The 22450-nt window shown below is 39.3% G+C and overlaps 1 protein-coding gene across 2 annotated transcripts in view; it reads left to right on the forward strand.

Moving 5' to 3' along the window:
* The window catches only part of MAGI2 (membrane associated guanylate kinase, WW and PDZ domain containing 2), a gene marked incomplete at both ends in the record, with an annotated part of 789860 nt that overhangs the window by 711587 nt on the left and 55823 nt on the right, over positions 1–22450 (forward strand). Inside the window, 5 exons of one of the 2 annotated variants that reach the window (XM_082004503.1) lie at positions 515–556; positions 6054–6145; positions 11932–12124; positions 13141–13227; positions 15252–15500. In XM_082004503.1, coding sequence (XP_081860629.1) covers positions 515–556; positions 6054–6145; positions 11932–12124; positions 13141–13227; positions 15252–15500 — 663 coding nt within the window. The remainder of the gene's footprint in view (positions 1–514; positions 557–6053; positions 6146–11931; positions 12125–13140; positions 13228–15251; positions 15501–22450) is intronic. The other variant, XM_082004504.1, reaches the window with a different exon arrangement.

Here is a 22450-nt window from a genome sequence, read left to right on the forward strand (position 1 = left end):
GGAGGTTAAGTGGGTTTACTTGCATTTGCCTTCATGTACAACCAGTTGTTATTGGCAACATATATCCTTCTAGCAAAATCTTGCTCTTCTTGATGATAAAAGACATTTTGCAATTGAGTTGAATAAAAGCAGTGGTCAAGTCATCTAAACACAGCCATTGAACTTTCCCCTTTATGGCTGTACTTGAATAAGCACAAATACTGTCACTAACTTTCCCAATTTTAAACACATTAACAATTTTATCTTCATCATAACCTATGTTATGTTAAAGGAACATTTCCATCTTACCATCTGTTTCACTTTGCATAGAAATGGACAGGGACATCTACGTTTAGCGGGAATACGTACATGTACCACCTAGGAAGTCAGGAAGGAGGGGAGGAGGAAAAAAAAACCTGCAATAAAAAGTGACATTTCACTTCAGTAATTCAAAACACAGCAGAGAAATTGATGCTGCATCTTCAAATAACTTGAGAAATATATTTCATCTTTAATTCCCCATTTTCCTATTCAGAACAAGTGCTGCCCAGGACTGGTTTTCGAGTGGATTCCTCTGGCAAGTATTCTTCAGCCTTCATTGTTCTGTAAAATAATTGTCCTTCATTTTATGTTTTAGTTATTCTTTCTTTAATACTTTCTGTAGATAATGGCCAGTCATGACTGCCCAGTCACCATTTTATTTTTGTATGAGCTTTGTGGGGTTATAGAATGCTAACTCTAAATCTTTTTATCATAGATGTGCATTTCAAGCAAGGAAAATTATTTCTTTTTCCTCAGCCAGTCTTTGTGTATGTTTTACGATATTTTACATGTGCTTTCATATGTTAGTGTTCACCCTTTAACATAGCAAACTGTCTCTATAGCTCATGCACAAATCTAAGCTTAAGCAATATTTTGTGTAAATCTGAAATTAATTCTATGTTTATTTGCGAAAGAACAGAACTGGTATATTATGCAGGCTGACCCATTCCTTGCTTTCACAGATAGGTTTCTGCAAAAACCTAAAAGCAAAAGATTTCAAAAATAGAAGCTTTTTATGATGTTTGACTCAACATCGGTCTCGTAAAGTAACAATGGACTTGTTTAAAAACCAGCAATATTTGATTTCCTGGTGTCATCATGTAAAGTGAACAGTTAAAACGGTCTGTTTTGACAATTCTGTTAAAGTCTTTTCTAGTCCTACACAGGTTGGACAGAGATCCTAAATTAAATATGATATTGTGCTGGTTTTGCATACCCTAGTAGGATTTATACATTGAATAACTGTTAGCACTACAATTCTTTTTTTTTTCTTTGATGATTTTTATACTCAAGTCTTTATTTACCAGATTTTCCTCTCCATGAATATCAAGAGGAAATGTGTATGCTTTTAAAAAGATACTCCTGCTGGAGACCAGCAAACTGTTTGTTTTGACTTGACTGTTTTCAAGCTTTTCACATCTTTTAAGAACATCTGAAACTCACATTAAAAGTTATTGTAGGTTTGTGCCAATCACAATTCACAATTCACAGTCAAGATTTATATGGAACAAAATTCTTCACCATCTTCAGCAAAGGAGTCCAAATTAATTTTTATTTTTAACAGGAAGGTTGAGTACACCCAGAAAGACTGTAAACAGTTTAAAAAGACCTCTTCATCCTTGTTTTAATTGCAATAGAGGAGACATTCAGTTAAAAAGTAGTCCATCTCAACATTTACAGCATCATTTCAAATACCAGGTTTATCACTCTAAAAATCATAAAACACTAGTGCAAGTTGACTCATACAGAAAATAATTTAATCATCTTCAGGAATGTATTTTCTCTACATACTGTTAAGAAACAATTGCATGTACATTTATCAATGTGTAATTCACCTAGGAATTCAAATGAATACCGTATGGAAATGTAGCTGAGGGTTGATAATCACATTTGCACCTATAAGATCTCACTATTGTTCAGCAACAATCTATTCTGTTACTTTTACATTTAAAGCAAATTTGCCATTTTCCAGGAACCAGAATGCAGAATTTCCCCGTGCTCTTTACCATCCCCACTGTGCAGCAATGATCAGATCACAGATTGTCCAACACCATTCTCAAATTCCTGAGGGAGCCAGCTGGCTTTATAACCTAGCAAACTGGTTTTTTTTTTTTCTCTTCTAGGCCAAATGATCACTTAAGAAAGTTTTCCTTTACAGAAAAAGAAGAAACAAAATGCTACAACTATAAAAAAGACAATTAAGTTACTAACAGGCAGATCTGAAATCCTTTTTTTAATATAAATGTGCAGAGGCAAGGGAGAACAGGCAACATTGTCATTCTTGCACAGGATAATCCACATTATACAATCAGAAATATTGACTTTCAGCTGAAACTCTCCTTTCAGTGAAACTGGTAGGAGATGGGACATTCAGGTGTATTAGGTTGACTGGAAGGAAAGGCAAACTGTGCAAAAGACTATACTAATTAAATCTTGGCTTTACTCCCATGTCTGCAAACCTATTCATTTCTTCTTACTCGGCATGAACTACAAGGTGCTAATCTAGCTTACAAAGAGAAAAAAAAAAGTACATTTTCCATAACAAAGTTATATGAACCAACAGTTTGCAGTATATTGCAAGGCACAGGAGCATCACTTTTGTGTAATTATAGATAATTTCTTTGCATGATCAACTGAAAATCTGCTCCAGCAAGAAAAGGCAAAATTTAGTTTATCTAACAATCCTTTGTGAGGAAAAAAAAGTACCAGAATCATAGAGAAGAAAGCACTGAAGAAATATCAGGTGAAATGTAATCACTTATATGGGTGAGAATACTTGATCAATATACATTTAGGAATATTGAAACTGCTGCCACATACTAGTAGGGACTTTTAGTAAATTTACCAAACATGAGCTCCTCTAGTAAAAACACATAGTAGTGAACAACTTACCTGTCCTTAAGAAACAGGAAAGAAATGTTTTCATCATCAGCAAGACATTAGAACATATTTTTGATTAAAGACTAACTGTTGATATGGAGATAAAATGAGACCTAAGGCAAAAGCAGCTTACCAAAAATGGGTTGTATCAGACTAACCTGGTAACTGATCTTTTGCACTAAACAAGTGATGCATGTTTAACCAACCTAGACTTCAACTAGACAAAAAGTCAGTTATAGTTAAAGCACTTCCGTGTGAGCCTGGAGAAGGCAGTGCTTAGCACAGAATGTAAATAGGAATGGCTAGAAAGCAGATAAACTATTCTACTAAGAGAACAGTTTCTGGACTGAAAGGGTAATATTAGTGGGGAGCCTTGCAAGAAGTCTTCTGTGTCATTTTCATTAATGACCTAAGCACAAAAACTAAGGGTGGAAATCGGGTCCACATTCAGACACGAAACTTCAGTTATCCCTGGTGTAGTTGCCTGCAGACCAATGGAGAGCTGGTCAGTGCAGCCAACGGAGTCGTATCGGACCAAGCATGAAAGCTGAAACAACCAGCAACGGCAGTGGAGGAAACCACTAGTACTCGTGTACTAGTCAGTCACTGGAGATAGTATGATATTACTGTGAAAAAATAAGTAAAATCGTGGGCTGCAATCCATCAGTGAAAATTCTAATTGAGGCAGGTGACCTAGTGACAAAGGCCACAAACAAGCTCAGGTACCGCTGTCGTCTTTGCCTCTCTCTAGTGGTAAGGTCTGTGTGCCGTTTGCTGGCAGAGGCTTGCAATAACAGGGGGCTGGACTAGATGACCCAGGGATTCTTTCTGGTTCCATGTTTTGTTTGCTTGGTGGGACAGAAAAGAACATTATTTTTTAAAACCATTTTTCAGCGACCTGGTAAGACTTGGCAGAGAATGGGCTCCGTAGCCCTCCAGCTCTTTGGGGTGGAAGGTTCTTCTGAGCAAGCGTGACGACATAGTCAGTTTGTCCAAAGGCCTGCAGACTGTGTTAGAGCTCACAGAAAAGTACGCCCATATACAGTATTTTTAGCCTAAACCTTTTCATGGTCAACTGGGCTTGCCTATTCCATTCTAAACGGGTAGAAAAACAGCCACTTTTAAAAAAAATAGTGGTGCCAACATTAGTTTAGATCAGCTTTGTCAATGTACATGTTTGAGGGAAGTTTCCATCTCAGTGTGACAGAGTATGTATTCTTCACATCCTGATACTCATACTTTCTTACTGTGTTCCCAACTGTGCGCATTCATTCATGTATGCGCAAATAAAGGGAGTGCTTGGTTTGTGACGGACTGCTGGGAACGGGGCCTTAGACCTGGGCTATAAACAGTGACCCCACTGTGTCTATCTGCAAAGCCCTCTCCCCAGTGCTGAGCCCCATCCTTGTTACACTTAGGCACAGCAAATCAGGTAAAGATAGTGTCGCTTTCATCTTAAAATTCCTTTGCCTCTCGCAACTTTGAAACAACCTTTGTATTAAAGTTAACATCCTGTACATGCACAAACTTAATTTGCTCTTTTATTCACTGCTGAGACACTTATCAGATTGAAAAAGGTCAGTACAATAAGCTGTTAGAACCTGTTGGGTTTGTCTTCTAAATATATGAGAAACAAGTTGTTAGGGAAAGGTAATACTTTTCTTTTTCCAGCTGAAATATTTGTGATTTAGTCTCACTCATACCAATACACATTGCTGAAACAATGTACTTTCTAGTCCCAGAGAAGGGGGTGGAACACAACAAGCATTAAAGCACAAGAGCATCACTGTGCTGCTGTCTAGACAGGATTTTTATTGCACAGTCATAGTATAGAGCCACTGCATGTAGCTCTGTGTCCGTCTTTGCAAGGCCTGACTAAAACTGAATCAGCTTTAACCCCAGACTAAAGGCGCGATCTGCCCAACTCTGCAGTTTGTGAGTTGTCCACTGATGGCTCTGGGGGGTATCTGTAAATCAGAGTCACTGAAACACTGTGTTTCAGCCATCTGTAGCCCCTTCCCTCCTGAGGAAAGAAGGCAAAACTGGAGACATTATGAACAGCTTGCTGAAATAAACCTTTCTGTCTTTTGGGGTTGGCAACAAGCTGACATTGGCCAAAAGTTGTCACCGTTTATAGGCCAGAGTGCAATCTGTGCAGAAGATCCTTCTTGTTAATCGTTGTCCTGCTTTGGGTGATGAGCCTAAAGCATCTCTGAACATCAGACAAAGCGATAGTCAAAACAGACAGTTACTTAGTCCTCTAACTTTTTACTGTTTCACTTCATACAATTTGAAATTTCATTCAAAATTTCTCTTTTGTATTTTGAGGGCATCAAGACCCAAAACAATGGTCTCTTTCGAATGAGGCTAAAGACACTTTTATAAGAGACTGACTTTTAAAAACACCACATTGCTGAACTGAGATATTCCAGGGCAGAATATATGTTTACATACTTACAGGCAAGTTATGTAGGTGTATGGAAGCACAATTTTAATGATTCATAAAGCTATTGAGACTTTAATTGAGTAGCATTAAAGAGTTCAATTTAATGATGTTAACTTTCAATTTAAACCCTAAGAATTGGAGGCTTATAATGATAGCTTTCATCAAAACTCTTTATTGAGGGTATTACCTGCAAGTGGAGTACTTAAAAGCAACATTATGTAAAAAGACATATTGGTTTATATCTGTATGCGGAGCTAAAATGACCTGTAATGATTACTCATCTTTTCTAAGTTGGATTGACAATTTTGTACCTTTATCTCCCATTTCAGTTTATTCTCTTTAGGTCTTAATGAACTGCAAGGAAAACACAAATGCCAGAGGCGGATGAACAGCCGTATATTACGCAGTCAGTTGTAGGAAGAAGGCACCTTTATATTTAGAACAGTCTTTTCCAGTAGGATTCTCCTGTGAACGTGTTCTAGCTTGGTTTAGTGTATTCTACTGAACATAATCATTCTCCAAGATACCTACATTTTCAAGTCTCCTCCTTGTCTGTGTACAATACATTGTGTCCCATTTGTTTCCACCAGCTCTAACCAGGATGCCATTAGTCATGTGCAATGAACACGAGGTGGGAGGGAAGATGGTGCAAATTCTCAAGATAAAGCCAAAATTCTTTGCTCAGTGGGATTTCCCTTTAAACCAGGTCCCGATTACAAGGAACTGGATGTTCACCTTCGGAGAATGGAGTCTGGGTTTGGCTTCAGAATCCTGGGAGGAGATGAACCTGGACAGCCTGTGAGTTATTTCTTTCTGACTTTCCTTTTTGTAACTCTAAAATATGTGTAAAGATCAGAAAAATATTACTACATAGCTGAACCCAAAATGAACACCATGTTAAGGCTGTAGGTAAAGTGGCTTTTTTTATTCATCCATAGAAAAAGACAGGACTCTCAGGTTGTCCACATCTGAAAGATGTCACAGTAAATTAAGTTAGAATCAGAAAAAATTAAGTTAGAAACAGTGCATCACTCAGCCCTTTACTGCAGAGTGTGACCTGACATCTTTTAATCCTGACTTTCCAAAAACGAGTTTAAGCAGAAGATTTTAAAAATCAGATTACGTAAAACTATGCAAAAATATGTTCAATATAGGCAGACTATGTATATATGCATAAGGTTAAAAGATACAGTTGACAATCCAGTTTATTTCCAGAAACACAGAAGGCCCCACCAGGGAAAGGTAGTCCACGTTCCAGGTTAGATGACAACATTATGTGATGCATCAGGCATAAAAATGGTAGCTTTATACTGTTGGGAGGGAGGCATCCCTGTAACCAAATAACAGGTAACAAAGCCAACATAGGTTCATTGCAGGGGAAATTAAAATATAAAATAAAATACATACACAATTTTTAAAATAAATGTGTACATATTTTGGTAAATTAGTGAGAGAGAGAGATATATAAGTACTACAATTTTGAGAGAGCAGGCAGAATTAGTACTCCTTCAGAATAACTTCGATGATGTAACTATGGTTTGTCAATGAGGACTAACCCAAGTCGGTAATGATAACACTTTATTATCACAACCTTACACATACTCTGAGTCCTGTGCAACCACATTTCTGAGATAATGTAAAACTAGTTGATAGATTTACATATTCCATATTCAAGTTCATACAGAATAATATATTTGTCATTCAAGCATTAACATTAAACAACACCTGGCTCTGAGAAATGAAAGAAGCTCCCCTATTTTAAAATTGTCAACATCTGTCTAAGTACTGATAAATATTAATAGTTTACCGATGCCTCCTTAAAAAGAAACAAATGCACTGTATTCTAAAAAAGGTACTTCAAGTGCTGATTGAAATGCAGAGACCCAATTTTAGAATAAGTGTTTTGGAACAGATTTTCAACACTAAATAAGGTGTAGCTGTACAGATGAACTTCAAAACAACACTGCTTCTTCATCTATACTTGCAGTGTGGCTGAAGCCCCTCTGGCATCTAACTTTCTCCCACGTCCCACGTCCCAGCACACATAAAATGAGGCCACCAAGCCACCATCTTCATGTTCTCCACCTAAGCATTTTTCCTGTCTTTTCTGGATGGGTCAGCCAGTATGGGTTCTCAAAGCTTGCCTACTGGGTGAAAGCAAAAAGGAAATCTGTTAGGAGCTAGAGGAAATGTCCCATTTTATCATTTTCTCCTGCAAAGAATTGGCCCTAATGGAAGATTTGGAAATCTCCCTCTACCTCCTCCGGTCTGGAGTATCTTGTAGCATTTCCCACCTCCCAAGAAAGTGTCCTTGGCTACAAGGCTGTTCAGTATTCTGGGGAAGTCTCTCTTTGTCTCCTCTTTAGTGGTTTTTTCATTACAAATGGATAATCAAGTAGTCACAGACTGAATGTCTGACTGGCTCTGCAGTTGGGAGGTTTATGACATTCTCATGGGGAGAAGTGCAGCTCAAACGCCTCATGTAAAATATTATTATTTATATAAAATTAAACGATTTCAACCTAAAGGACTGCGAGAAAACTGGTTTAGAATATCTAATATTCTGATGGTTAAGAATACATGCCAGAGTTGTGGGAGATCTGAATTTACGTTCCTGCTCCGTAATCCAGTAGAGTGGGAATTTGGAAACGAGTCCTTTGCCCCCGAGCTATGTACATTATGCACTGAACTGTTACAGAGGAGGCAGTTCTTTCTAGTTTCTTTTCAGCAAAGGGCTCACCTGGCTTTACTGTCCAAAGTCAAAGAGTCATAGCTGGATACCAAGTGTGGAGATAAGCACCTTGCTATTATTGGAGAGCAGGACCAAAAATGTTGCCTTCTGTGAACCATCTTCTAAGGCGCTTCACTGTCCTGCTGAACAATTTCTCTCAGCCTGCACTTAACCTCAGAGTTGCTATCTCTATTTCAGGGTTTGCAAATAAAAAAGCATTTTTCCCCCAAACATATCAGTCTAATAGGGTTTATGTCTCTGCACAAACCATGTCTCAAAGTCCTCAGGAATGAATAAGATCATTCAGCTTGAGGCTGAGGATCCTACAAGGAAAAGAGGCACCTCCCTAGAGCTAGGTGTTGCAGTGCTGAGCTTCTCAGTTCTCACTCCCTCTTCGTTGTCCACCTACTGTTTTTCACTGCTCAAATTCATCACTAATAAAGAAGACCAATGTACTCCACTTTTTTTTAGTTCCCATCTATTTTATATTCAAAATACAAGACTTCTTAACTCTGTTTTCTCTCCTCCACTGCTTCCCCACTCCCCCATGGGCAGCCCACCCGCAGCCTCCCATTCCTTTCACCTCCGGAAAAGGAGAGGCAGCTTCTGCCTCTCCTGCAAACCCCTGCATTCCCTATGAATCAAGAACTGAGAAGCTTTGAAATGTTTGTTTCAGCTCTCCTGCTGTGCAGTCAGGTAACACAGAACAAAAGGAAGCTTTCATTGCCTTTTGTCTTTGTGGCTTCATTTCTAAAAAGGAATATGGATTCTTCAGCATGAGGCAATACGTTTTTTGAAGAAGCAGAATTCACATGAAGTTTTTTTAGAAGGATAATACTGACACGATAGAGGGACTATAGCTTAGTTTCCTTCTAGTTACAGCAGCTACCCCGGCACCTTAGAAGGAGAAAGTGCTGCTGGACTTGTAAGTATAAAGATGCTTTCCAAAGGAAAGACTTAAATTTATTAAGAAATTTCAAATATCAAGACTGTGGGTTATGCCAGTTCCAATCACCTGTCAGTTCTCATGAGGTCATACCACCACAGGTATTCATCACATCTCCCAGTAACTTGAGGAGTTAGAGATAATCTGTTATAGTGAATTATATCACTGAAAGTTTGCAAATATACATAAATTAGAACTTTACTGAAGTTGCAAATTGCTGTCCGAAAGCAGAGAAGTATTTTGGATAAATTTGTGAGCTCAAACCCAAATTTGGCGGAACATATACATACTTACACTAAGAGTTTCACCTTTTCAACACAGATTGACTAGGATTCTTCTCAAAAATGCCTGCAAGATGTATGTCTATATTCTTTTTATAATCAGAGCCAAGAAACAGACATTTCTAAGACATAACAGATGTCCATAGAGCAAAGCGTCAGGATAATGCAAACCATGCCTTAGGAGTTCCTATCTTTAGCAGTGATTAGACAGAGTTCAGATGATTAGTTTGGATTTAGACATCACAGACACTTAAAATTAGGTGAGATGAATCACACCGTTTATGTGTATTACTTAAATTTTATTATGTGCCCATGAATCTACTGTGTTATATTCAGAGAAACTGCAACACAAAGTCACATAATTACCAATAATCACAAAGTTACTCAGTATAAAAACAGACTAACATGTAAGTTAATAGACCCAGGCTTCAACTTCAGATTATGCTGTGTCACAACCTTCCTAATCCCAGGACTTCTCATGTTTAACCTCAAGCGATAGGTAAAACTTTCCCTTTCCTCTACAACACACCCTTTAATTGCCTATGTCATCATCGCTTTCCTCACACTTTCAAAGCAATCTCATGCCAGTATGAAACTGCATTACAGAGGTAACATAATATTGATAAATATTTTTCCAATTTGTGTTTTGCTTGTAGAGTTTATGACTATTAGGGAAACTACTTAGCCATGAAATGAGAGCAGATACTGGATAAGAAACAAGTTCAGACACAGAAAATTAAAAAGAAGGAAAATTAACCTATTCTTGCTGTTAAATATACCAAATAACAGATAATGGTGGCCATCATCTTGACAAAGGCTCCTACCTGAAGTGTTTAAAGTAGGACTCTCCTGCATACGTTAGGAGTCAGTTGCACCACTGAGATGAGTAACATAATCACATTCCACTGTGGACACTGGAAATATCAGAAATAATTGTTTAATTAGTCAAAACTAGAAGGCGTTTTTACACTTTGCAGTAGATACTGATGACCTACAAAGCTGTGAGCTGCATTTTGTTTCTCCAAAGGTTAAAGATGCACAAATTGTTCAATACTTTGGTGGCCAATTATAAAGAAACTGCAAATGCTCAATAAAACAAAAGGAGGAACACAGCCCCTACAGTCTTCCAAGCTGCAAAGGGTTACCACCCGTCTCTTCCCAAAATAACTAGGAAAAAATTCTTACTTATATGAGATGCCCAAATGTAAAGGTTTTGAGGATACTTTGTGGAGATCTGGCTAAATGTAGCTTTGGATCTCTTTTTTCCTGTCCAGTAAAAGAGCATAAATACATATTTCATAGTTGGATTTTGCACAAAGTATTTTCCAAAGCTTTGAGGTATATTCTTTCACTGTTTGAAGAACAGAACGAAGAACCTGAAAGAGTGTCTCTGGCAACTCAGTCTGGCACTGCTTAACAGGTTTCCAGGAACACCAGGAAGCAGGAAAACGCCACATCGTGTTCTCTCTTTGCTAATTTTTGAAAGCAAAAGTGATCCAAAGGGAGGCTAGAAACTGGGGAAAAATTCTCCAGGCTCCACATGGGGTTTCATTTAAACACACTGTGGGGATACTTGCAACTCTGCAGCTAAGACCACGAAAAACCACAAGACCACCTGTGTGACTACCACATTTAGCCTTTACAGTTCATCACGAAAAGCAATACTTGATAGTTTTTATCTTTTATTATTTAAAGCGGATTGTCACACGGCATGTCATATCCATCATTATGTACTCACTCTCACACTGAACAAGAGAAAGGAAAATTTGGAACATGCTCTGTGAATGCTTTAATATTCTTTCAAAGAAAGCAGGTTTTGTTTGAATCACTCTCAACCGTTCTACCAGTTATTCCACAGGGAGAATATATATGTCTTCTTCTAATAAATTAAGTGAAATTATGTGCATAGAAAGTGGAGAAAGTAATTTAAAGGTTTTGAACAGATTTTTTACTAGTTTATATGTCCCAAACAAATTACATTTAAATGTCGATTTGGGAAAACAACATCTGCCCAGAGTAAGCTGACATTTTTCTTCTTTTTCCATTTTGCTAATCAACCACTACCTGAGCAATTATTCACTATGAGTAACAACATTTGATACAGCGCTTCTTTCCCTTGGAGACTCCTAAAGCAAATTCCGTGTAGTGAGGTCACTTCCGCTACTGACCTCAAGTGTATTACTCCAGTTGCTGACGTCACATACCAGTAAGGAACCTTAGATAAGAAATGTGCAGACTAGCTAATTTTAAGTCAAAAGGACCGTTACCTGGAGATAATCTTTTTAGATCTTCTGCATAATGTACTCTCTATAAACTCAATGCTCCTTATAGACACATTGTCTTGATTTGAAGATACCAGGTAGATCATCCTTAGATCAAGATTCTCAGGTGTATCACTCCTACACAAGTAGGAAACATCTTACCTTCTTACCAAAGACAAGGAAGCATCTTCACTCACACACACAGAGGAGGAGCACAGCTTTCAGACATACACACATCTCTTCACCTGCACTGAATCACTAACTTAATTTCAACAGTAAGGGAAAGTCAATGCATTAAATGGGAGGCTGCACCTGTGTGTGCGCTTAAAATATATATGATGGGATTTTGTTTCTTTGTTGCCTAGATTCTCATTGGAGCAGTAATTGCCATGGGTTCAGCAGACCGAGATGGTCGCCTCCATCCTGGTGATGAGCTGGTGTATGTAGATGGGATTCCAGTGGCCGGCAAAACCCACCGATATGTGATTGATCTGATGCATAACGCTGCCCGAAACGGGCAAGTGAATCTTACTGTGAGGAGAAAGGTCCTGCCCACGGGTGAGTGAAGGCTGGGAAGGGTGAAAGGAAAAACAGCTCTCAATGCTGGCAGCACAAACACCGCTTTTCTAAAAAAATAGAGAAAATTAAAATCAAAGTGAATGTTTGTATCATTTAAAGAAAGAGTAATTGTGAATATGTGTCCCTCATTTCTGTGACAAAAACGCTGAGTGTTGTTTCCTTCAAAAGTGGAAACAATATTGGCAACCCCAGTGTGGCGATCATGAGTGCTCTGGATTTGTTCCATGCTGTCTTGGTCTGTGCTGTCTCCTTCCATCCCCTTTTGGGACAAACATTCACCTAAGTTAAAGCTGTTAAAGCTGACCATGTCAATACCCGATCAGAGAAAGGCTCGAAGAGTGTTAACTGTTTAGGGCAGGAACTCATTTCACTCTTGTTTGTCTTAAAAGCCCATTTCTGGTCTCACTGCTGTCACTTGGAGTTTTGCCCCCCGACTGCAACACAAGCTGGCTGAAAACCTCCTGCATGGCACAAGCGATGTGCCACGGAACATGTGGAACATCCGTCCCCAGGAGCAGGGCCGGATCCTCCCTTCAAACAGAAGCTTTCAGAAAACAAACCTAAAACAATATGAAGAATCTGGAGTAAATCAAACCTTTAGACTAGCTCGGTCTCAGCTATTAAAAAACACCGGAACCTGGAAAAATGTATGGCAGCACCTATTAAAGCTTTAATGGGAGAATTTGCTGCCGTTCCATTGCCACCTTTGCTTACTGAGGAAAGAAGTTTATTTAAGAACTTTTAAAACACTCGTGGTGAGTACACCACGCTGAGGCACCAGAAATGAGCAAAACCACATTCCCAGCCTGTCCTGTCTTCTGCCTCGCCGTGCCCCAGATCCGCTGTCGCTGCCTGCGCCGTTCCCCTTCGCTCCCCTGCCAAAAAGCCGCCCTCCCACTCACCTTCGTCTCCACAGTCCCCCTCCCACTGCGGCACCGCAGCTGCCTGCCTGCCGCGCTCCCGTGGGACTGACTTTCTTCTGTTACCGACTCCAGAGTCCTCCGGCCAGAAAGGGCCCCCTCCGCCCGGCGCGACACCCCCTCGCAGCTCCCCCAGCGCTCGGAAAATGGCCAATAACCAAGGTAACCCACCCAGTGCTTGCGATTAGCACCTCTCCCGGGTCAGCCGGCTGTACAGACTGCAGGCAAAATTAGCAAGAGGGTTAGCACAGAGAGGATGCCAGCCTTTGCTGCTGCTTGTTAAATATTAAATAAAAGGGTCTATTAGACGCTCTGGTCTCCTGGCACAGAAAATGAAGCAAGATGGTAAAACACCTGGAGTTATTCTTGGGCCTTGCGAGTGCCACACCGGGGAGTATAATGTGTAACTCATTAATGTTTAAGCGTTTCTGGAGCTGAACGGGATTTTAATTTGGTGTGTTACAACATAAGCTTTGTGGAAAAAATTTAAAATGACTGATGTTGGGCATGACTGAGAAATGCAATACTAACACGTCAGGCCCATGACTTTATGTGAATGTCTTGCTGGCGTGAATGTATACAACAGAGGCATCTGGGGCTTTTCTTACCCGCCTGATAGCTGATGTAGTATCTTAGCCCTCACCTGGAATCGCCGTTTTGTACAGATGCTAACCCCGATCTGGAACAGAAAATCACCATTCACAAGCTCTGGAAAACTATTTGACTAGGAAAATGTGGTATTTGGAACAACACGGATTAAAACGCCATCTTTTTCACAGACAGAAGCAAAATGCAATTTTTCTGATTAATGTCTATGGCACAACTGGCAATCGAATAGCCGTTTGAACTTTTCCTCCTTTATCTTTCTTTTCCTATACTTAATGGCATTCAGTTGCATTCATTTATGGTCAAGCCAGCTCTTGGTCATTCTTCAGGGTAAGATAATTCCCTTTCTGTTGCAGCCATTCTCACATAAACAGTATTCACTTTTCTGAAACATGACAGCCAGAAAATGAGATCTCTCTTGTCACTGACTATGGCATTTAGTTGCAGATTTGGTTCAATAACTCCTGGAGATTTTCAATTCAAATGCAGGAGTATAATAATTGGGGTTTTTTTCTTCCTCTTTATTCTCTCTAATCACTTTATTTCATAGTTGCAGAAGGACTGCTAAAGGACACACCTGACTGAGAAAACAACAGCTTGTCCTTGGATGATGTTTATTTTATTAATATGTACACACTGAAGGTCTAATTTGCAGGCTCTCTTCCTAGGATGTATGTGTGCATGCGTAAACTCTTCACATGTTCAGTAGAACGACTGCCATTCTCGTCGCCCCAAACAGAAAACATATTACCTATATTCACCTGAAAGTTTTGTATTAAAACTGTCCGTAAATACTGATTTGTGTAAACAACTTAGATCTGCGAGGCATATAAATCTTTTTTTCCCATCTGGATGTGTAACTTCACTGTTTTCAATTGCCAAAATTCTTGTATTAAAAAAGTGTGTAATCCCACAAGATTTAACTTGTTCCCTGTTCTTGTTACTATAAAGCAATACTGAAGTGTGGATGGACTCCATTTTCACTTCTGCCCTTTCCAACTCGCCATACCTGAGCATTTTCAAAGCCTTTAAATGAGCACTGCTTCTGTCATGACACCCACAGAAAAACTGTTTGTGATTATTTTTCATTGTATAACTGCTCTGTTCCATGAACGTCTTTTAAGCACGCTAATCAACTTGTAAGAAGAACATTATGCAGTTAATCCTAATTACTCTATGTTAAGCGCTTGCTTAAATTCTTTTAATCCAAACACAAATAATTTTATATTGGATTAGACCGTCACATTTTCCTCTTAATGACAGATCAACCAGCAGACAAGGCAATTGTGCTTGCTAACGCTTTTGCAATCCAGATAGCCACTGTTTCTTACTTTCCTTTCCTCTCTTTTAGATAGCTAAGCAGCGAGTGTTCATGCTTGCTTCATCTGATTGCCCTTGAACGTTTTGCATAATTGTGTAGATTCCTGTCTCTCTGCATCTATTACAGCTCCTAGTTTAATACTTGCTGTAGTCTGGGCTGTAGACAGCCAACTGTATTCATGTTGCATTAGCAAATGTAGTGTAAGTCACAAAGACACTGAGCAAGTCAGACTGTAATACTGGTGTGAATTGCGTTGTAGGAGAACCGTGCCCAGAGAATGGCAGAAGCCCAGGCTCGGTGTCTACGCACCACAGTTCTCCAAGAAGTGACTACACCACTTACGCTAACAGTAATCACGCTGTCTCTAGTAGCAATGCTACACCCCCCGAGGGCTTCACTTCTCACAGCCTGCAAACCAGTGATGTCGTGATCCACCGCAAGGAGAATGAAGGCTTTGGCTTTGTTATCATCAGTTCCCTGAACAGGCCTGAATCTGGGTCCACAATAAGTAAGTAAATCATGTTTTTCAGCTTATATTTTTCCAAGTTCAATTCTAATAAAAAAAATAAATTAATTAAAACGTGACATCTGCTAATTAGTCACTGCACAGATGAAAGCTAAAGAGGCTCTCAAGATTGCTTCCAAGGGCATCATTGGCCAGTTGTGTCTTGGACAAAACCAAAGGTTATTCTGGCCTCTGAGGTTTTGTGCTTAAGACACTCATTTGGCTCTCAGAGTACAACAGGATTCACCCACAAAGTAGATTTTCTCTGTTCCTATATCCCAAAGAGACATCCTGCAAGGAACCACCAGTTATATGAATAAATTATTCCTCCACAAGCAATTGAATTTTTTTTTTTTTTTAAATCAAGATGAAGTTCAGGAACTTGAAATAAAAGTGGAGATCACAGCAAACCGTATGACAGCAGCTGTCCAGTTAGGGCACTGCAGAAGCAACTGGAAAATGGGAAAACAGGTTAGACAGATGTCCGGGGAGGTTGATTTTTTAATTAGCTAGACTATACATAGTATAAAAGTTATGACTGAGTATAGGGAGATGGTGAATATAGCGTCAGGATCTGCCTTTAATCATTATAGTTCGCTTTCTGTCCAGGAAACTAATGTTTGCTGGAGCTCAACTTTATTGCACCTAGTGTCATTTGAGATGTCCTAGGTACCTCTAGGGAGAAGTTGGGCAGATTGTGACCTAGGACCAACAGAAGACTCAGAGCCCTTGGAAGGGGCAGCTTCCGGCACAGGGGTGCCCTTGGATGTTTCAAATGGCATTTAACTAACTCTGAGCTGAGCCCCTTGGAAGGAGGAAGCATAAAAGGCTTTATGTAGGGAGACGTCCACACCTCCCACCAAATCCATCTGAAATTGTGAATGCTGACCACTCCTGAAAAACCGAGACAAGTGAGAGCATTTGTTGTTTTGCAAGTTGCAGCGTAATGCAGTTCGTTCTCTGCATCCAAAGTATGTTTTGAAGGAACTGTTCTTTTGCCCAAAACTGCTTCCTGAGGAACTAAAATAACAATTTCAGCTTTTAGGGCCAAACTTCAGTCTTCTAAATTCATAACAGAAAAGCAACTAAGAGAGTATAGAAAAAGCCATATTTCACAATAGCAAATGATCTCAGCGAACTTCATTGCAGTATTTCATGACCATGCAGTTATTGAGAATTACTTTTCATGTTACCTTAGCTGAACTTTAAAATTCCATGATTGCCAGAATTAATATTGTAACAAAACCATGGATAATTAGCCTCTTGGGACTCTGAGTTTTCACTTTGTTGAATATAACAGCCAATTGAAAGTACTTTGCAGAAGATCAGACAGGAAAAATAATAATCCATAGAGGACATTGGGGTACATACATATTAATCAGTTAAGTCAGTCATGAATTTTTCAAGAAAATTATTTCACAGATAGGGTTTGTGGTTGGGGGAGATGGAGAGGGAAAGAGGAGAGGAGGTGAAAGAGAAAATGCCCAAGCAACAAAAAGTTCTGTGGCTGGAGTATTCTGTAAGGACAAAAGACCCAGGTTCAAGATCTTGTTTTGCCTCCTACCCACCAACATGTTCTTGAGGTACTTTTCTTTCTCCCCAAGCAACTACATAGGTAGCCACTGTTGAATCTCAGTTGGACACCTCCAATAGTAAATGAAAATGACAGTCTGCTGTGTAAGTGACAAGCAAATTTATTCAAATAATAACTGCATTGAATTTCAGTGATCCCAAAGGGCAGCCAAATCCTAAGTTTAGAAGAACAGCAATGAACTAAAAAATGACATTTGCTGTAGACAGCAACAGAACAGAGAAGAAATAACCCTTTCTATGTGAATTCTGTTCCAAAAATGTAGTAGAAAAAATAAGCTGAAAACTACATACTCTGTAATTAGTAATAAAAACAGGCTAAAAATCATTGGTTATTTGTAGTTTAAGGGAGGTTGATTTTCTTTACTTATTATTTATTTAGGCAAAGTAACTTGGGCTATATTAACAAGAGCATAGCCAGTAGCCTGAGGGGAAATTATTATCGCCTTTTACTCAGCATTCATTAGGACCCATCTAGAATACAGCATCCAAGTTTTGGACCCTTTGGTAGAAGACAGAACAGAACTTCATCAGCAGTCACTGAGACCTCCTGAGGTCCCTTCCAGCTTGAAATAACCTGAAATTCTTTGATTAAAATGCACAATCAGGGCTATAAAGCATATTAACAGTACAAAAGTATCAACTGGATGTAGGCGGTGTAAATGTCCAAAATACAACTTACATCAGTATCGAAATATGGATCTGCATGGCATCATGTCAAGCACCTTGGTAGTCACTCACTTCTCATAGCAGTAGTATGTTAATTTGGTGAAATGTTGTACTACATTTCCAGTGTTTCTGGTTTCAGAGCCAGTGCACTTGTTGCCAGCTCATGCATCCCCACATGGCATAGAATGACGCTGTGCAGACATATCCTAAACACAGTTAAATGTTAATATTGTAATTGCAAGGCAACTCTGAAAGAATCAAAATGGGCAAAATAGGTCAGAAAAGGGATTATCTTGTGGTGCCAGAACATACTAGGAATAGCATAGCTTAAGAAGTTGTCTCACTGGGAGCATCCTCAGGGCAAAGTGAAAAAGAGTTCCTTTGATTTAAGAATGTTTATTTTGATAACTCTATTCCCCTCTCTACTTTCTTGTAAAAGCAAAAGACTTGAGGACTTGGAAGTGTAAGTATCATCATCGCTTTTACTCAAGAAGGCAATTAATCGTGCACTGAAAGAATTTTCCTTATTCTTGAAATCACACTTATAAACTATGTTTTACAATCCAAAAAGTTACAACAGCTCTTGCTCAGTGCAGGAGCGTGAACCTTGGGTCACTAGGCGCTTGTGCTTCAGGCACTGTTAAAATTGAGGTAGTCATTCAAAGGGAGGTGCTACTGGTCTCAGAGCTGCAGGTTCATGGGTTTGCTGCTTTGCAGTTGGCCCAAAGCTCAAGGGGTTACGCAAAAGCTCACCCTCCGGGTGTTTGCCAGAGGAGTTAAAACCAGCTCTGGGTGTGAAGCTGTAGGACCACCCCATGAAGCCAGAGGAGTAGTGCTCCAGCTGAGTCTCATATGCCTTTCCCAACCTCCCTGATGGGGTGTGCGGTGCGCTGCTCTCAACATAGACTATTAGGAGTCCTTCATGCTCCCCCTGACCTGGAAAAGAGCCACGAAAGGCTCGGGAGCTCCCAGAATTGAGGATGACATTCATGCTCCAAGGCTTAAGGTCTTGGTCAATTTTTCTCTCGACATGCTTTGCAAGGGGGTCATCATCACTGTTAATTTACAGACCTGTCTTTGTCTTGCAGAAATTTTCAAAACACTAAGAGCAGGGTTTTTCTTACCCTTGGTACAGGCACAGAGTGAGGGCAGACTACAACCATAATTAGGGAATAGACTATTTTTTCACATTTTGTGATAGGCAGCACTGTTGTAGCTGTCATTTAATAAATTACTATTAAGTAGTTAGGAGCCAGCCTTTAAATCTGGATGTAATTTTGACTTGCTGGTACTTGCTTAAACATCCAATTCTTGTGGCACATTTCTTTTCCTGTGTCCTACAATGGTAGAAATTTTTTCTCCCCTGGTCAATGTATTGCTTGGGATGTTCTCTAATCCAGCACAGGGATTATCTTGCACTAGACTACAGTTCTGATGTGGGACAGATCAAGAGTGGAAAATGAGTGACAAGGATTGAATAAAGAGATTTCAAAGGTTAAAGCAGGGTCATAGACAAGGTCAGCCGTGCTTCAAAATTATATCAGTAGAAGAAGATAAAGTGTATAAATAAATAAATATGTTTGAGTGGTACATCCAGGAGCAAGTCATTTTGGCTAGTGCAGAACCCAGAGGATGTTAGAGTGCTAAGAGATTAAAAAAAGAAAATTCACCTGGCCAGGCTCCTGACCTGTTCCTAATGCAAGGATCAACTTCCACTGCCCCTAAAACATATCAGCATGCTCTTCTCCAGACCCCATCCCAAAATTAAGGGGTGCTTTCGCTCTCATCCCTTCTCCAGACAGGCCACCTAAGTTTGACCTTACTCTGTGCTTTTGCTATGCAAGCTACACATAGGTTATCAAAATCTTGTCATCTCCAGTGGTATTTCTTTAAGGGACTCAGTGTCACATTCCCAGCTGAATGCTTGGAAGCTACAAACTCTAGTTTTTCTGGACTGCTTTGACCTTGTGGCTCTGTGGAGACTTTCTCAGGCAACTGCCTTTGCCCCCCAAATTACCAACACCTTTTAGATGCCTTGGTTCAGTGACAGAGTTAAGCAGCTAAACTGAGCAAACTGCAGCTTGTTTCTGAAGCCCTCTCCTGAGGAATATCTTCATGCTTCCCTGAGAAAAATCCTTGCAGCGTGTGTGGTTCGGCAAGGAAGAGCTCCTCCTGGGGCTGTCCCCTCCGAGTCCCCAGCATCCTGCAGCAACACGTGTGGCTATGGAGGTGGAGCTGTGCCCGGCGTGGCATTGCCTCACACAAGAGTACTAAGTGTCACATTACAGCTAAAATACTGAAACTGAGTTAATTAATCTACTCATTGCATTATGTTTAGGATAACACTCAATAGCCTGTGTCCTCTGCAGTAAAACTCCATTCTTATGCAGCTTTTTAGGGTATCAAGATAAGTTCACTACCTGCATCCTATGGGAAAACTCTTGCAGCCAGCTGGAAATGGCCAAAAGGAGATTTCTGGATTAATTTGTCCCAGAACTTTATGGAGTACTCTTGTCCCTGACTACTTCATATCTTCCTGCTGCTTTTACTTTGTGTGTTTGGGATGCAGCTTCCTCTAGAAGAATATCTTATGCTCGCCTGTAAATCTCTTATCACCCTAATTTCTGTAGAAAGAAACCATGTGTTGTAAACAGATCATCTTAACTGGTAACTTCCAGTCAAATTGGAAAACTGGTGATATTTTCATGAATTTTACTGTAGCAGATACTGTCAATTAACACAGTTATATAGTGTAAACAAACTGAAAACACAGGCACAATCAATAAACAATTTTTAAAAAACCAAACACCGAAGATTGTACAAACTTTTTATGATCTTCCTCCCGTTTATCAAAAAAGGAGTTGTAGATTTAATTTGCCCCTACACTGCATATGCCAATGACTGTTGGACTTTCAAAACATGATAAAACAGAGTCTAATGAAAGGAGTTTTTATCATTTCTCAAAACATGCAGTTTTAACTAAAAACCATAAACGCAAGATAAGCCTCTGCTGACTGCAGAAAACAACATTCTGAAATAAGTCCCATTCGGCCCCAGAGTTCCTCTGAACTCCTTGCAGTTTAGAGATAAAAAGCAGTTTATTGATCAATGATAACTGTGTGATTTGAGACCGTTATTTCTGCTGCAATTTCACCCATGCTCCTTCCTGGGTAAGAAGGTGCCTGGGGACACAATTTTCTGTGACTAATCTGCAAATGTTAAAGAAAAAAGGGCTTTGGAAATTAGGATGTTCATCTACACCAGCTTGGAGGTCTTTGGAATAGAGCAGTGAAAACCCACCAGCAGCATGACTCCCCTGTGGAAGATACTTGTGGCTTGTAGGCAAAGGATCTGCTTTCTCATTTCTACTTGGCTTTGATATTCAGGTTTGAGCTGTTCTTCTGCCTCTTCAGCTATAAAAACAGACTTTCTAAGCCTATTTAAATGATAGTATAATTTGGAGCTAAAAGAAAGTGTTACAAGATTAGTTTTTCAAATCAATATATGCAATTTATAATAAGTAACTTTAAGAAGTGAAAAATATCTTTTTTATATCACTGAAAATGCATTGCTGCAGTTTGCAGTCATGAATTACTAAATTGTCTATTTGATATTTTTGGAGTATAAAGCAAGGAGGATGTTAGCCATATCGCTCCTCTCTCTAGGTGACTTCTGTCCTGCAGCGTGTTCCTGAATAGGTCATTTGGACCTATTGGTACTGCTCTTGTGTTTTCTAAGAACAAACTGTGAGTTTTCTTAGCACAAACGTGGGAAGGGAACCAAGGTTTTTCTAATGATTCCATAGGGCCCATTTTGATCTCAGGAGAAGATGGAATTAGGGTACCAAAGTTCCATTAATTTTTTCTTAGACCTTCAGATTTTTGATTTACATGCATTCCTTCCCACCTAGCTTCTTATGCCTGTGAAAAATCATGCTATGTAATATTTACTTGCATATTTACTTGCTCCATATTGGCACACAATGGGATGTTTCAATTCATAGGTTCATTAACCTTATAAACAAAAGGGATTATCATCATCTGCAACTATGCAGCATGCCACAGATTTCTGTTTTTCAAATGAGCATCACAAAAAATAGCCCACTATTTTCAGGAAAATATTTTGTCTTGATTCTAATATTAACCCTGATAGAAAGTCCACCATACTCAAGCTTCCTACATTTTAGGTTTCAGTAACAATGAAATTACAGATGTTTACATTTAATATATTCTCCCAATTAAAATCTGACATGCTGGAGCCTGGTTGAATGAAAACTCTTGCACCTTTGGAGAACAGAGTATATAATAAATATTCATGTGATCAGCAGTATAACATTGAGAAGGACAGCTGGCTCAAGAAGGTTCATTTTCTTGGTTTACTATCTACATCCCTTAACATTAGAAAAGATTGCAAGAATTTATCTGCCAAAGGGTTTAACAGATAACGTAGAGGTTAGATTTTTTTCCCCCTTAACTGATCATTTTTGACATTTATCTACTATATTGGGAAAAAACAGGAAAGTTACTTTCTAGAAAATACAGTCTCAACACTTATGACTAAAAGAACTGAACAGATGTAAAAAAAAAAGCTTGATGTAAACTAGGAAAGCAGTATTTGTTAGTAACATCTTCTTAGAATCAACTATTTCCAACATATAGGTCTCCCAAGTGAGGATAAATAATTTTTATTTCCAA

The sequence above is a fragment of the Phaethon aethereus genome (genome assembly GCF_964289735.1).
Source record: "Phaethon aethereus genome assembly, chromosome: 1".
NCBI lineage: Eukaryota > Metazoa > Chordata > Aves > Phaethontiformes > Phaethontidae > Phaethon > Phaethon aethereus.